Source organism: Loxodonta africana, chromosome 3 (genome assembly GCF_030014295.1).
Source record: "Loxodonta africana isolate mLoxAfr1 chromosome 3, mLoxAfr1.hap2, whole genome shotgun sequence".
NCBI classification, from domain to species: domain Eukaryota; kingdom Metazoa; phylum Chordata; class Mammalia; order Proboscidea; family Elephantidae; genus Loxodonta; species Loxodonta africana.
The window spans coordinates 68,208,808-68,225,195 of NC_087344.1; the positions used below are offsets into that span (position 1 = coordinate 68,208,808).

At 40.8% G+C, this 16,388-nt stretch overlaps 1 protein-coding gene and 1 pseudogene across 1 annotated transcript in view; both read left to right on the forward strand.

Annotated features, from left to right (window-relative positions):
• ZBTB8A (zinc finger and BTB domain containing 8A) overlaps nt 1–16,388 on the forward strand; it is a 65,532-nt gene that overhangs the window by 42,115 nt on the left and 7,029 nt on the right. The window contains exon 3 of the mRNA XM_010595171.3: nt 14,220–15,043. Coding sequence (XP_010593473.1) covers nt 14,221–15,043 — 823 coding nt within the window. The 5' untranslated portion in view covers nt 14,220. The remainder of the gene's footprint in view (nt 1–14,219; nt 15,044–16,388) is intronic.
• Nucleotides 2,098–2,400, forward strand: LOC111752027 (large ribosomal subunit protein eL39-like; annotated as a pseudogene).

Genomic DNA, 16,388 nt, shown 5'->3' on the forward strand with positions numbered 1-16,388 from the left:
TTATATGATAAGGGTCCTGTTAAGAAAGCAGAAGCCACTCTATATATTCCAGACAGAAATAATACAAGGAATTAAGAGGGTGTAGTCTTTTGACTGTCCTTTGACAGAGACTGCTCTGAAGTCATTCCCTACAGGCGTCTGCCTTTTCTTTCAGAGGTCCTTTGTTGCTCTTTTTGCTTGTCAAAGGCAGTGCTCCAGTCTCCGCAGTCAGAAGATAATTTCCCATTTTACTTTTAATGTTCAACATTGTCCCACTCCTATCAACTCTCAATTAGGAGTCTGTTTAAATAAATTTGCACACAATGACTACTCTTAGCAATTCCTTTACAATGTTGACACTCGAGATTTTCTACAAATTGCCTGGAAAGCAAATTCTTTTTTTTATTTTATTTTAATTTATTGTGCTTTAAGTGAAAGTTTACAGATCAAGTCAGTCTCATACAAAAACTTACATACACCTTGCTATGTATTCTTAACTGCTCTCCCCCTAATGAGACAGCACACTCCTCTTCTCTACCCTGTATTCCCCGTGACCATTCAACCAGCTCCTGTCCCCCTCTGCCTTCTCATCTCCCCTCCAGACAGGAGCTGCCCACATAGTCTCATGTGCCTACTTGAGCCAAGAAGCTGACTCCTCACCAGTATCATTTTCTGTCTTACAGTCCAGTCCAATCCCCGTTTGAAAAGTTGGCTTCAGGAATGGTTCCAGTCATGGGCTCACAGAGGCCCCAGGGACCATGACCTCCAGGGTCCCTCTAGTCTCACACAGACCATTAAGTCTGGTCTTTTTATGAGAATTAGAGGTCTGCATCCCGCTGCTCTCCTGCTCCATCAGGGATTCTGTGTTCTGTTCCCTGTCAGAACAGTCATTGGTGATAGCTAGGCACCGTCTAGTTCTTCTGGTCTCCGGTTGATATAGTCTCTGGTTTATGTGGCCCTTACTCTCTTAAGCTCATATTTACCTTGTGTCTTTGGTGTTTTTCATTGTCCTTTGCCCCAGGTGGGTTGAGACCAATTGATGCATCTTAGATGGCCACTTGCTAGCATTTAAGACCCCAGACACCACTCACCAAAGTGGAGTGCAGAACATTTTCTTAATACATTTTGTTATGCCAGTTGACCTAGATGTCCCCTGAAATCATGGCCCCCAGACCCCCGTCCCTGCTTCTCTGGCCTTCTTCGAAGGGTTTGGTTGTAGAAAGCAAACTCTTACTGAAACTTAAAAAAAATTCTGTGTTTTCACCCAAGGTAATAACTTTCGAGTAAAACTTTTAAGCATAGAATTAAAGTATTTTTATAACATTTTTATGTCTGAAAAAGAACTGGTTGTGACTTGGGCATCAGTAAAACCAACTTTGATTGCTTTCAGGGTTAGTGAATTTTAAAGAAAAGTTGCACTGAAGTTATTAAAAAATCCAGGCTTTTCAGAAACAGCTATATTAAGTCAGGATTCTCTGGTTGCAGGTGAAAGGAAAGCCAACTCAAACTGGCTTAAGGAAAAAGTGAATTTATTGTCTCAAGTAACTGAAAAGTCTAAGGATACATACATAGGTTAAGGCCTGGCTAGGTCTAGGGCTGGGGCTGGCAAAAGATAGTCTGTGGCTGTTTTTGTAAATAAAGCTTTATTGGAACACAGCCATGCCCGTTCCTTCACATACTGTCTGTGGCGGTTTTTGCACTACAGTGGCAGAGTTGAGTGTTGCAACGGCAGAATTGAGTAGATGTTACAGAGATCTATGACTCACAAAGCCTAAAATATTTCCTATTTCGTCCTTTACAGAAAAAAATTTGCTAAACCCCTGGTTTAAGGGACAAAATAATGTCAGTAGGATCTGGGCTTTGTTTCTCTGGTCTGCTTTCCTCAGTGTTGGTCCTTTCTCATGTAAATTCTTCCTTCACGGTGGTAGAATATCTAAAACAACTCCAGGCTTACATCTTCACACCTGCAGAAGAATGGTCCTTTATTCCAGTTGCTCTAATAAAAGTGCTAAGATTAGCTTCTTTTGAACCTCATTTGAATATAGTGCTCTGATTTGCCAGCTCTGGGTCACAGTTGATCCCTGGAATGATGGATTAAGGCAGTACCTCCCAAACCATATGAACCAAAAAAGGTGGAGGGTTGATCCTCTTAAGAAAACTTGGGGAGCTTTTTCTCTGCCACTGTGGTGTGTGTGGCCGCCTTCCATCCTCACCGTATCTTCTCATAAGGCTTCTGGGATCAAGAGATTCCTGGCCGAGAAACAAAAGCAGAATCATCTCATTCTTCAGTGGATTTGAATGAAAACTGGTGTTAAAACCCCGTACAACTCCAAGAGGAGACATTGGAGAAGAACCAAGCTGGGCCTAAAAGGAGCTGCACATGCGATGGCACACATATTTATGCTCTGTCAAGTTCAGTAGAATCTCACCATAACAAGTTGAAAAGTTGGCCACTGTCTGAACAATTGAACATGTTATATTGGGAAAACTCTGGTTTCTTCTGTTTTTATGCTTCTGCTTTGATAGATTGATTTAGTAATAAATACGTGAGACCTTTGGTTGCGGGGGGCAGAAAATTTGGGACATTAATACCAGAAGGCATTGAGTGAGTAGAGGGAATAGTAGGAATAGAATAACGTGTAAACAAAAGGGAAATTAGATAATAGACAAATAACAAAAATGTTCACTGAAACTATTAAAATAACAGCTTGTAAATAGCTATAGCTTCTTTGGTTAATACAGAAATAGTTTTTTTCTTTGTCCAGTTCATAGGTTAACTACAAGGAGCCTGGTGGTGTAGTGGTTAAGTGCTCAGCTACTAGCTGAAAGGTTGGCTGTTTGAACCTGCCACCCGCTCTGGAGGAAGATGTGGCAGTCTGCGTCCATAAAGATTTCAGCCTTGGAAACTCTATGGGGCAGTTCTGCTCTGTCCTACAGAGTCACTAGGAGTCGGAATTGACTTGATGTCAATGGGTTTTGGGTTGGGTATATGAAATTACTATTTTTACTGGTCAAATATTGGCAATTTTATGCCAATATTACAGAATTGAAAAGGCAGAACATTTTATCTTTTCAGTCTATGAATAAGTAGAAAAATAGAAGTTTAAAATAAAAAAAAAAAAGGCAAAAACTAGGTTAGATTATTCCAGGAATGCAAAGATCATTCGACATCCAAACTAATCCATTAATGTAATAAACCATGGCAACAGATTATAGGAGAGAAACCATGTAAATAAGCATTTCATTAATCACACATTTATAAGAATTCTTAGCAAATTAGAAATAAAAGGTTACCCCTCAAACTCAATACTACTAAACATCTTTTTAATTTTTTTTTCAGCTGTGTTTTAGGTGAAAGTTTATAGCACAAATTAGCTACTCATCCAAAAATTTATACACAAAGTGTTTTATCATACTAGCTGCAATGCCCACAATGTGTCAGCATTCTCCCTCCTTCCCATTCCACCCCAGGTTCCCTGTTTCCATTGGTCCAAGTTTCTGGTCCCTTCCTACCTTCTCATCTTTGCTTTTGGGCAGGTGTTCATCCATTTGGTCTCATATACTTGATTGAACTAAGAAGCACATTCCTCACATGTGTTATTGTTTGTTTTATAGGCCTGTCTAATCTTTGGCTGAAAGGTGGACTTCAGGTGTAGCTTCAGTTCTGAATTAGCAGGGTGTCTGGGGGCCATAGTCTCAGGGATTCCTCCAGTCTCTGTCAGACCAATAAGTCTGGTCTTTTTTTTGTGTGTGTGTGTGAATTTGAATTTTGTTCCTCATTTTTCTCTTACTCTGTCCAGGACCCTCTATGGTGATCCCTGTCAGAACAGCTGGTGGTGGCAGCTGGGCACCATGTAGTTCTTCTGGGCTCAGGCTGGTGGAGTCTCTGGTTCATGTGGTCCAATAGTTCTTTGGATTGAAATTTTCCTTGCATCTTTGGTTTTCTTCATGCATTTTTGGTTTTCTTCATGCTCCTTTGCTCTGAATGTGATCGTACCAATAGAATTATTTTAGATGGCCACTCATAAGCTTTTAAGACCACAGACACTACTCACCAAAGTAGGATGTAAAACATGTTTTTTTATGAACTGCTTTGCCAGCTGACCTAGATGTCCCCCGAGACCATGGTCCTCAGCCCTCAACCCTAGTGACTTGGCCCCTCAAGGTATTTGGATGTGCCTGGAAAGCTTCTATGGCTTTGCCTTGGTCACGTTGTTAAACATCATTCTTAATGGTGAAATTTTAACAGCATTTCCATTTAGTCAGTGATGCCTGTGATCATGATTTTTATGCTACACACTTTATGGGAGATCCTAGACTTTGCAATAGGACATACAGAAGAAATGAGATCATAAAAATGGAAACAGATGAAGTAAAACTATCCTTATTTTCAGAAATATAACTATCTATAAAGAATATTTCATAAAATCGTCAGTAAACTATTAGAGCTAAAAAGAATTTAACAAGGTTGCTAAATACAAGGTTAATATACAAATGTCACTAGCAAGCCTGTAAGCCAATAATAATGCAGTAGAAACAAAATACACATTTCCTATAGCAATAAAACTTATAAGCAGTGGGAATAAATCTAAAAAAAACATGCAAGATCTTAATAAAGAGAACGAGGAAACATTATTGTTATGAAAGAAGAACTGAATAAATGGAGAATTATACCACGTTCATGGGTGGCAAGATTCAATATTATAAAGATATGAATTCTTCCCTAAATTAATCTATAAATTCAATGCAATTCCAGACAAAATACCAATAGGATTTGTGTGTGCGTGAAACTTGATAAGCTGGCCCTAAAGTTTATATGAAAAAACAACAGGCCAAGAAGAATTTTTTCTAAATCTTTTTTTTTTTTTTTTTTAAGAAACAGAACTAGGTGGGGGGAACTCATTATAATGTTATGTTAATTAATACTGTTAAGTATTGGTGCAAAGACAAACCCAAGTGAACTGAACAGAGAGCTCAGAACTAGACTCATGATCTTATGGAAACTTAAATGTATAACAGGTAGCGTTACAATAGTGGGGAAAGGATGGTCAGTAAACAGTGCGAGAAAAATTGGTTAGTCATATGAAAAATATAAAATTAGAATGCCATATGCAAAAATAAATTGAGGCGAAAGGGCCGCATAAACCAGAGACTACATCAGCCAGAGACCAGAAGAGCTAGATGGTGCCCAGCTACAACCGATGACTGCCCTGACAGGGAACGCAACAGAGAACCCCTGAGGGAGCAGGAGAGCAGTGGGATGCAGACCTCAAATTCTCATAAAAAGACCAGACTTAATGGTCTCACTGAGGCTAGAAGGACCCCGGTGGTCATGGCCCCCAGACCTTCTGTTGGCCCAAGACAAGAACCATTCCCAAAGCCAACTCTTAGACAGGGATTGGACTGGACAATGGGTTGGAGAGGGATGCTGGTGAGGAGTGAGCCTCTTGGATCAGGTGGACACTTGAGACTATGTTGGCACCTCCTCCCTGGAGGGTAGATGAGAGGGTAGAGGAGGTTAGAAGCTGGTGAAACGGACATGAAAAGAGAGAGTGGAGGGAGGGAGTGGGCTGTATCATTAGGGGGAGAGCAACTGGGAGTATGTAGCAAGGTATATATAAGTTCTTGTGTGAGAGACTGACTTGATTTGTAAACTTTCACTTAAAGCACAATAAAAATAAAAAATAGAGGTAGATTGTAGCCCTAAAAGTAAAAAAACAGAACCTTAGAAAATATCTTTATGACCTTGACATAGAGAAGGATTTCTTAAACAAGATACAGAAAGCACATACCATAAACAAATTGACAAATTTGACTAAATTAAAATTAAAAGATTTTTTTTTTTTAATGAAAGCAATGTTAAACGAAGTTAAAAAGACAAACTACAGGCTGGGAAGAAGATATTTGAAAGACATAACTGACATAGGATTAGTATGTAAAATATATAAAGGATACTTGTAAGCCAACAAGAAAAAGGTGACCAAATTAAAAAATAAGAAAGAATATTATTGGCTCCAATTCCTTACCGTCTCTCTCTATTCACTTCATTTGTCGTGTGACTTTGCAGTTATTCCCACTAAGGGAGCAGAGGATATTTCCCCATCGCTTGACTTTGGATTTGGCCATGTGATTTACTCTGGTTGACAGAATATGGTAGAAGTATAAACCTTCAGAGGCCTCATGTATTTCCACTTGGCCTACTGCACTTTTGCCATTGTCATGAGAACTTGTCCAAGCTAGCCCACTGGTCCCAGGAGGAAGCTGTGAGACACAAGTAGCAGAACCACCCCAGACAAGCTACCCCCTCTAGGTAAGCCTGAATCAGCTGACCCATAGGTATGTGAGTGGGTTCAGGCAAGATCAGCAGAGCTGTCCTGCCAAGCCCAGCCCAGATCAGCCAACTCACAAGTGTGTGAGCTAAATGAATAGTTGTTACTGTATAACATTGAGTTTTGTGGTTAGTTGTTACACAGTGTTAGGTAACTGGAAAAATGGTGTGGCGGGGGGTGGCTTGTGATCTCCTGTAGCTACACAAGGGGGAAGGAGAATCAAGATCAACAGCCCAAGGTTGATTCCTTTGAGGTGGAGGTCAGACATACGTCCTCTCACCGGCCCTTTTACCAATTCTTATACCAACTGTGCCTTCCTTGGCACTCTACTTCTTCGCTGAATTCAATAATTCACTGCAACAGCCATACAGAACCCACAGACAATACGATTATGGGGTTTATTAGGGAAGTAACAGGTTACAAGTCAGGCTTAGTAATGCTCAGGATACAGTTCTTCAATCAGGACAGCCTCTTCTTAGCCATGGTAGCAGGCATACCTCTTTCTGGCCCCTTGGCCTCTGCCCTGCTCAGGCAAGTGTTAGAAAGCTCTTTTGGCTTTGCCCCCAGTAAGCCTCAGCCTGAAGGTGCCCAGCTCTAGTTCCGTGGCTTCGCAAACCTAGCTCCACCAAGTGCCCAGAGACTCCCTACTCTGCCAGCAAGCCTCCTGCCTGAAAGTGCTCAGCTTTCTGGCTCCTTGGACTGGGAAGCCCACCTCGTTGTCTCCTGCCGGTCTCCTGCCTCTGCTGCCACAGTTTATCTGCAGCTACTTCTCTCCATCTTCAGTGTGACAGCGCTCTCTCTCGGTCTCCTGGTTCCAGGAACTTACCGGCACAGGGATCCCAGGTCCAAAGGACAAACTCCACTCCTGGCTGTTCTTTCTTGGTAGTGGTAGTGGTGAGATCCGCCCTTCCCATTTTAAGCCTAGTGGATGGCAAAACTGACCAATCCCCTCATTAGGATTGCATATACCTTACTTGCATGGTCCAGCACCCACGAGGGTGCCATATACCTTATTTACATTATTAGCAAACTCTCCGCCCCCTTGGTGGGCCACAAGCACCCCATTTGCATAATCTCACCCAGTCATTTGATGGGAGTTACAGACTATGGTTAGAAGAGCCATAATGTGTAATTCACTGCACCTCAGTAGCAATATGCTAATGAACAAGTATTTCACAGAAAAGGAAACCTAAACATGATTAATAAACATATTAAAAGTTGTTCATGTAAATAAAAGCAGTAACATATCATTGCTTACTCATAAGATTGGCAAAAGTTAAAAAGTCCGGCAATACTAAATGTTGGCAGAGATGAGAAGTGGGAATTGATATATCCTACTTTTTTTTTTTTTTTTACTAGTGGAAGGCAAGTTTTAAAACTATGTGGCATGACTGTGGCCATTGAGTTGCAAGTGTAAGTTCCCTGGGTGAGGTGTCCAGGAAAGATATTTTTTCCTGGTAAAAAGAAGGTAGACTGGGCTGGTAATTGCCCTTTGCCCTTTGCTCTTCTTTCTGCCAGAAATGTGGACATAAGACTGGAGGTGGAACAGCCGTCTTGCAACATGAAGCAGTTTAATTTCATTAATTATAACATTTTTCTATATTCATTTTGTTTCTCTTCAGAGCTACCTCTTCTGTTTTCATGGTGTCTTTTCTTAAGAATAATAATAATGAGAGAAAAAAGAGAGTGACTAACATTTGTGGAGTACTTACTAATGGGCTGAGAACTCACTCCTCACAGCAGTCCTGTGAAATAAGTGCTGTGTTTAGCCCCATGTTACAGAGGAGGAAACAGAACCCAGAGGTTAAATAAGTTGCCCAAGTCCACACAGCTACCAACTGGTGGAGCTGGAATTCCAAGTCAAGCTACTTTGCTGTAGTATCTGTGCTTATAACTATATGCTATTCTTTATCATTTTTTACCTCTAACTACTTTCAACTTATTTAATAGTCTGTCAGTTCTTTTTCTATTTTCTATTTTCTGAAGCTCTTGTGGTTCTGATTCTCCTGTTTGTCATGTTTGCTGATTTGCATTTATAAAGAACAATTTCCCTGTGCGTCGTAACATTTTAAATTAATTCATTCAACAATATCGATTATCTGTTGTGTTCAAAGAGCCGAGTAGTAAACAAAACAGGAAGCCTCTGCTCTCTTGGACCTTAAATTTTCATAGGGGAAAACTAACAAAATAAATACGTAGCAAATGCCGAAAGGAAGAAACAAAGCAAGGCAAGGAAATAAAGACTGTGAAACCAAAGAAAAACCAGGTGCCATCGAGTCGCCAGCCTTTGGGTTATAACATAGTCAAACACAAACCGTTTGTACCACCCAGGGACCTTAGAGATGGGGCGGGGGGGGGGTTATATACGATGGAAAGGAAAGCCTCTCTGATAAGGTGACATTTGAGCAGAGGCCCAAAAGAAGCGAGAATGCGATTTGTGTGTATCTGGGGGAAGAATGTTCCAAGCAGAGGGAATGGCAAGTACAAAGGCTGTGTAGCAGGAACGTGCCTGTGTTCAAGGAAGAGTAAAGAGGTCCGTGTGGCTGGAATGCAGAGAGTGAGGGGTAGAGCAGAGGAGATGAGGTTTGAGAGGTGCCGGGAGGGAGAAGAGTATAGATCCTATAGGGCCTTTTAGGTCATGGGAACAACTTTGGAGTTGGATGAACCATTGAAGAGTTTTGAGGAGAGGAGTAACATAATTTCACTTCATTTTAGAAGGATCACTCTGGCTGCTATATTCAGACTAGATTGAACTTCCAAGGAGACCAGTTGGGAAGCTGTTGCAGTAGCCTCTAAGGGGTAGATGATGGTGACTTGGCTCAAAGTGGCAGCAGCATAGTGGAAAGAAGTGGTAGAATTTCGGATCTGTTTGAACGTAAAACCAACAACATGGAATCAAAGATGACTCCTAATCTTTTGGCCTAAACAGTTGGTAGAATGGAGTCACCGTTTCCTGAGATGGATAAGACTGTACAGCAAGCAGATTTAGGATGGCAGTGAATCAAGAGTATGGTTTCAGACATGTTAGGCTTAGGGTGCCTGTTAAACATCTAAGTGGAGATGCAGGTAAACAGTTGGATATATGAGACTTGGGTGTCTCTGGGTTGCACAAATGGTTAGGTACTTGACTACTAGCCAAAACGTTGGTGGTTCGAACCCATCCAGAGGTGTCTCAGAAGACAGGCCTAGCAATCTGCTGCCCAAAGGTCACAGCCTTGAAAACCCTATGGAGCAATTCTACCGTGCACAAATGGGCTTGCCATGAGTTGGAATCAACTGGATGGCTACTCACAACAACATACATACTAGACTTGAGGTTCAGAGATGAGGCCATGGGGCTGGATATGTAAATTTGGGAGACATAAGCACAAAGATGGTGTTTAAAACTGAGATTGGATGAGATCACTTAAGAATTGACAGGTAGAGGTCTAAGGTCTGGGGCATTCTACCACTTCTTGTTAGGTGCCATTGAGTTGGTTCTGATTTATAGCAACCCTATGGTACAATAGATAGAAACACTGCCCGGTGCTGCCCATCCTCATGATCGTATTTATGCTCGAGCCCACTGCTGCAGCCACTATGTCAGTCAGTCTCATTGAGGGTCTTCCTCCTTTTTGCTGACCTTCTGCCTTACCAAGCATGATGTCCTTCTCTAGGGACTGGTCCCTCCTGATAACATGTCCAAAGTATGTGAGACAAAGTCTCGCCATCCTTGCTTCTAAGAAGCATTCTGGCCATACTTCCTCCAGGACAGATTTGTTCATTCTTCTAGCAGTCCATGGTATATTCAACATTCTTTGCCAAGACCATAACTCAAAGGCTTCAGTTCTTCTTTGGTCCTCCTTATTCATTGCCCAGCTTTCACATGCATATGAGGCGATTGAAAACACTGTGGCTTGGGTCTGGTGCACCTTAGTCCTTAAAGTGACATCTTTGCTTTTTAACACTTCAAACAATGCAATGAAATGCGTTGTTTGATTTCCTGACGCCTGCTTCCACAGGCATTGGTTGTGGATCCAAATAACATGAAATTCTTGACAACTTCAGTATTTTCTATGTTTATCGTGATGTTGCTTATTGGTCCAGTTGTGAGGATTTTTGTTTTATGTTGAGGTGTAATCCATACTGAAGGCTGTGGTCTTTGGTCTTCATCAGTAGGTACTTCAAGTCCTATTCACTTTCAGCAAGCAAGGGTTGTGTCACCTGTATAACACAGGTTGTTAAGGAGTCTTCCCCTAATCCTGATGTCCCGTTCTTCTTCGTATAGTCTGGGTTCTCAGATTATTTGCCCACCATACAGATTGAATAAGTATGGTGAAAGGGTACAACCCTGATACCTTTCTTGACTTTAAACCACACAGTATCCCTTGGTCTGTTCAAACAGCTGCCTGTTGATTTACATACAGGTTCCTCACGAACATAATTAAGTGTTCTGGAATTCCCATTCTTAGCAATGTTATCCATAATTTGTTATGATGCACACAGTCAAATGACTTTGCACAGTCAGTAAAACACAGGTAAACATCTTCCTGATACTCTGCTTTCAGCCAGGATCTGTCTGATAACAGCAGTGATATTCCTTGTTCCACATCCTCTTCTGAACCTAGCTTGAATTTCTGGCTGTTCCCTGTCAAAGTACTGCTACAGACATTTTGAATGATCTTCAGCAAAATTTTACTCGTGTGTGGTATTAATGATATTGTTTGATAATTTCCACATTCAGTTAGATCACCTTTCTTTGGAATAGGCATAAAGACGCATCTCTTCTAGTCAGTTGGCTAGGTAGCTGTCTTCCAGATTTCTTGGCATAGACGAGTGAACACCTCCAGGGCTGTACTCATTTGTTGAAACATCTCGATTGGTATTCCGTCAATTCCTGGAGCCCTGTTTTTCGCCAGTGTCTTCACTGCAGCTTGGACCTCTTCCTTCAGTACCATTGGTTCTTGATGATATGCTACCTCCCGAAAGGGTTGAACGTCAATCAACTAATTCTTTTTGGTAACATGACTCTGTATTCCTTCCATCTTCTTTTGATGCTTTCTGTGTCGTTTAATATCTTCACCATAGAACCCTTCAATACTGCATCTCGAAGCTTCAGTTCTTTGAGCTTGAGAAATGCTAAGCGTGTTCTTCCCTTTTTGTTTTCTAACTCCAGGCCTTTTCACATTTCATTATAATCCCAAAAAACCCACTGCTGTCAAGTCGATTCTGACTCATAGCGACCCTATAGGACAAAGTAGAACTGCTCTGTAGAGTTTCCAAGGAGCACATGCCAGATTCGAACTGCTGACCTTTTGGTTAGCAGCTATAGCACTTAACTACTATGCCACCAGGGTGTCCTTCATAATAATACTTTGTCTTTTGAAACCACCCTTTGAAATCTGTTCAGCTCTTTTACTTCATCATTTCTTCCATTCACTTTAGCTACTTGTTTAAGAACAAGTTTCAGAGTCTCTTCTGGCATCCATCTTGGTCTTTTCTTTCTTTCCTGTCTTTTTATGATTTCTTGCTTCCTTCATGTATGATGACCATGATATCATTCCATAACTTGTCTGGTCTTTGATCATTAGTGTTCAATGCATCAAATCTACTCTTGAGATGGTCTCTAAATTCAGGTGGGATATACTCAAGGTCGTACTTCGGCTCTCGTGCACTTGTTCAAATTTTCTAACACTTAAAGGTGAGAAAAATGGGTAGTAAGTAAAGGAGACTGAGAGGGAGTGGCCAGTGAGGGAGGAGGAGAGCCAGGTAGGAGTGGTCCTGCTGGCCAAGTGAAGAGAGTAATCAACTGTGTTGGTAAAATAGGACAAAGCAAGAACCATTTGACAACGTGCAAGTTACTGATGACCTTGACAAGAATGGTTTTGATGGAGTGAAGGGGATGAAAACCTGATTGGAATGGGTTCAAGAGAGAATGGGGCCAAAGAAATGGAGACAGCAGATATTTTTAAAACTCCTTTAATGAATTTTGTGTAAAGGGAGCAGAAAAATGTAGTAGCCAAGGGTAGGTGTGAGATCAAGGGGAAGTATTTGTTTGTTTGTTTTTAAATAGGAGATAGATACTATGCTTGCCTGATATTGGAAATAATCCATTTTGTGTAAAGAGGGGGAATGATTTTGAATTCATCTTCAGCAGAGCTTATTTCTTACCCGCTCTAACAAATTCATGGGATGGTAAGTCTGGTGTGATGTGGGGAAGAGGAGCCAGGGGGCCCATAAAAAGTAACCAGGCTTACTATAGTCACAGTTCCCAGAGACATAGAGGCACAGCATGCCATGACGTAGGGTCACCTGGGGCTGCACCCGGGGACAAGGCAACAACAAGTTGGAATTGTAGAAAAGGGCTTATGTATGGGTTATCTAGGTTTCTGAATAATTTTGCAGGCTCGGGAGGCATAGGGGCTATTCCTAGTTGTTGGGTAACTGGCTCCAGGCGATTATCATGGAGGCGTAGAAGTCAGGAGTGTGAGAACCTGATAAGGGGAGTGGTTGGAGAGTGTGCTTAATCAGCTGCTCAACAGGGGCAACTGACCAGCCTCCAAACAGGGCCTCAAAACTATGTCAAGACAGCATAAAAGAAAAGGGCATTGTACTACCTGGCTTGGGTTTTGAGAGCAACCCTCACGAGCAATTTCTCATTCACAAAGTGCCCCGGAGGCACCACCAACCTGGGAAGAATATTTTTGTAAACTTTTCAACTTGAAGTTTCTACACCAAGCAGGTAATATAATTTGTACTCAAAAAGTACAACCTTGAATGCGAATATCACACTTAGGATATTTCCCACCCAAGAACCTGGCAAAGACAAGCTTTCTTTACCTTTCCCCTGGACTTAAAGGCAAAATTTACTAGTCCTTTTTCACTGAAGTTGTGGTCCTTAGAGGGTCTCAACAGGTAACTGGATGCCAACTTCCCACCTCTTGTAGATAGAGGTTTTTTAATGATGAAAACTTAAGCCCTAGCCATCACTGGTCCACCCTCCTGTGCTCTCTACTCTGGTTCAACTCCTTCCTCACTGCTGGCATCTGAAGATTTCCTATACTTTCTTGCAAGTCCAGCCATACGTTTAAACAAACAAGTACACAAATCTTGGTTTATTTTGTCCAGCATCTCTAGGTGTTCCTAGCAGTAAAGTTTCAGCACTTTCTAGACATCCATTTTGCTGGAACCAGCGATCTTGCCCCTCACTCTTCACCTGGCTAATTCCTTTGGTCACCTTTGAGGTCTCAGCTTAAATGTCACTTCTCAGAGAGGTAGTCCCTAACTCTCTCCATCTGAATCTAAACTAGTTCACCCTTTTATACTATTCATAACTAATTGCCATCAAGTCTGTTCTGACTCATGGCAACCCCATGCGTGTCAGAGTAGAACTGTGCTCCGTAGGGTTTTCAAGGCTGTGACCTTTAGGAAGCAGATCACCAGGCCTTACCTCTGAGGCACCTCTGGGTGGGTTCAAACTGCCCACCTTTGGATTAGTAGTGCTTAAGCATTTGTGCCAGCCAGGGAACCTTAAACTAACTCATAGCATCCTCTTTTTAGCTTAGCACTTAACTTGTTATTCTAACTTCATCTGAATATTTGTTTAATGCCTCATACACCCTCTAGATGGAAAGCTTCATGAGGACAGGCACCAAGTCTGCTTAGTTCAGCACATAGCAGAGGGCCTGAATTATAGAAGATGCCTAATAAAGTTTGTCAACTGAATAAATAGTTTTCTAAAAATCTAGTAACTAATAATATAGTAGTATTAAGTGATACCTTCTAAGATTGAAACCTAACATCTTCTGTGAAGACTGTATTCTCCAAGAAGAAAATGCCTTTATTGGGAAGACAACATTATTTTAGTTGATTCATCTTAAGAAAGCAGTGCTGTTCGGTTTTTGGTAACCATGTGTGTCTTTTCCTCTTTAGAATGGAGATCTCCTCCCATCAGTCTCACCTCCTGCAACAACTGAATGAGCAGCGCAGGCAAGATGTATTTTGCGATTGCAGTATTCTAGTCGAAGGGAAGGTCTTCAAAGCACATCGGAATGTATTATTTGCTAGTAGTGGCTACTTTAAAATGCTTCTTTCTCAGAATTCGAAGGAGACAAGTCAGCCAACGACAGCTACATTTCAGGCTTTCTCCCCTGACACTTTCACGGTTATTCTGGACTTTGTCTATTCAGGAAAACTGTCTCTAACTGGCCAGAATGTCATAGAAGTGATGTCAGCTGCTAGCTTCCTTCAGATGACTGATGTCATTAGTGTATGTAAGACTTTTATTAAATCTTCATTAGATATTAGCGAGAAAGAAAAAGATCGCTATTTCAGTCTCTCAGATAAAGATGCCAATTCTAATGGCATAGAACGTTCCTCTCTTTATAGTGGTGGCTGGCAAGAAGAAAGCAGTTCTCCACACTCTCACCTAAGCCCCGATCAAGGAACAGGGGTAGTAAGTGGGAAGTCTTGGAGTAAGTATAATTACCATTCAGCCTCCCAAAGAAATACTCAGCAACCTTTGGCCAAGCATGAACAAAGGAAAGATTCCATCAAAAAGTCCAAACATTTGAGGTTGTCACAGCCTTCTGAAGTTACTCATTATAAGTCAAGCAAACGAGAAGCACGGACATCTGATTCTTCCAGCCACGTTACCCAATCTGAAGAACAAGCTCAAATTGATGCTGAAATGGACTCAACACCTGCTGGCTATCAGTATGGTCAAGTTTCTGATATCACATCCAGAAGTTTTCCAGGTACCCCCAAAAGAGCACAGATCCCCTCAATCCAGTTTCTAATCTCCTATAGAAATCAGCCCTATCTCAACATGCTCCTAATTGTAGGTGTTATGGGTAGTTGAACTGTTGCTAAGAAGTGATTTTTTTTTTTACAGTTATGCTTCTCTAATGAAATCTGTTTCTTAAAACATAATTCTTAAAATTTTCATTTAAAATAACACTGAATAAATTTAATGACAGTCAAAACAATGGAGTACTGAGGGTCAAAAGCGGATTTTCTACAACTGAATCTATGGGCGGTCAGATTATTGTTAAATGTTTAAAGCTCTTTTCTATAATTCAATCCCAAAGACACTTTATTTTTACTTTAAATAGCTTATTTCCCCCTCAGTATTCACTCAGGAAAAGTGTTTTTATACAGAAAAGTTAAATAGAGCAACCATGCATATTTGCAGAGGTTTACAAACCCAGGATCTATTTTAGAAAAGTTTAGAAAAATTATTTTAGAAAAATATATAAAAGTAAAGGGAGTAACGTAAATATCCGTGGAGCCATTACCCAGCCCCAACTTTCAGCGCACAGCCAGTCTTGTTTCAGCTACTGACCTACCCTTATCCCCTCCCTGTATTATTTTTAAGCAGATCTCAGACATAGTATGTGTTCATCTGTAAAAACTTCAGAATGTATCTCTAAAATATTTTGTTGTTGTTGTTAGGTGCCTTCAAGTCAATTCCAACTCATAGCAGCCCTATATGACAGAGTAGAACTGCCCCATAGGATTTCCTAGGATTTTTTAATCTTTACGGGAGCAGATCGCCAGGTCTTTTCTTCCTTGGAGCCACTGGTGGGTTTGAACTGTCAACCTTTAGGTTAGCAGCCGAAATACTGCAACGCCATCATTGTACTTAAACAAAATTAACAATAATTCCTTAATATCACTAAATAGCCACTCGGTATTCACATTTCTCTCATTGTCATGTAACATATTTAAAATAATTCGGTCGTTTGTTTGTTGAGAACACAAATTTTAAAATACAGTAAGCAACCTGATTGATTTTTATTAATCACATATTCCTTTGGGGTATTAATTTGAAAATATATGAAATTATATCATATTTTAGAACTTACGGGAAGTCCTGTCAGGCTGTAACCACTGACCAAGGCATACAGAAACAACAGAGCAAAAATGGAAAATCTTTGTTGCATTTTATTATTTTTTCTTTTTTAGTGTCTTTATTGAATTTTAAAATACAAAAAAGTTTTCTTTCTTCCTTTGAGCTCTGTACTTTTTTCATTCTAGGTTATTTAAATCTAACCTTAATAATGAGGATGCTGTTTTAGAACTGTGAAATTAACATTTTAT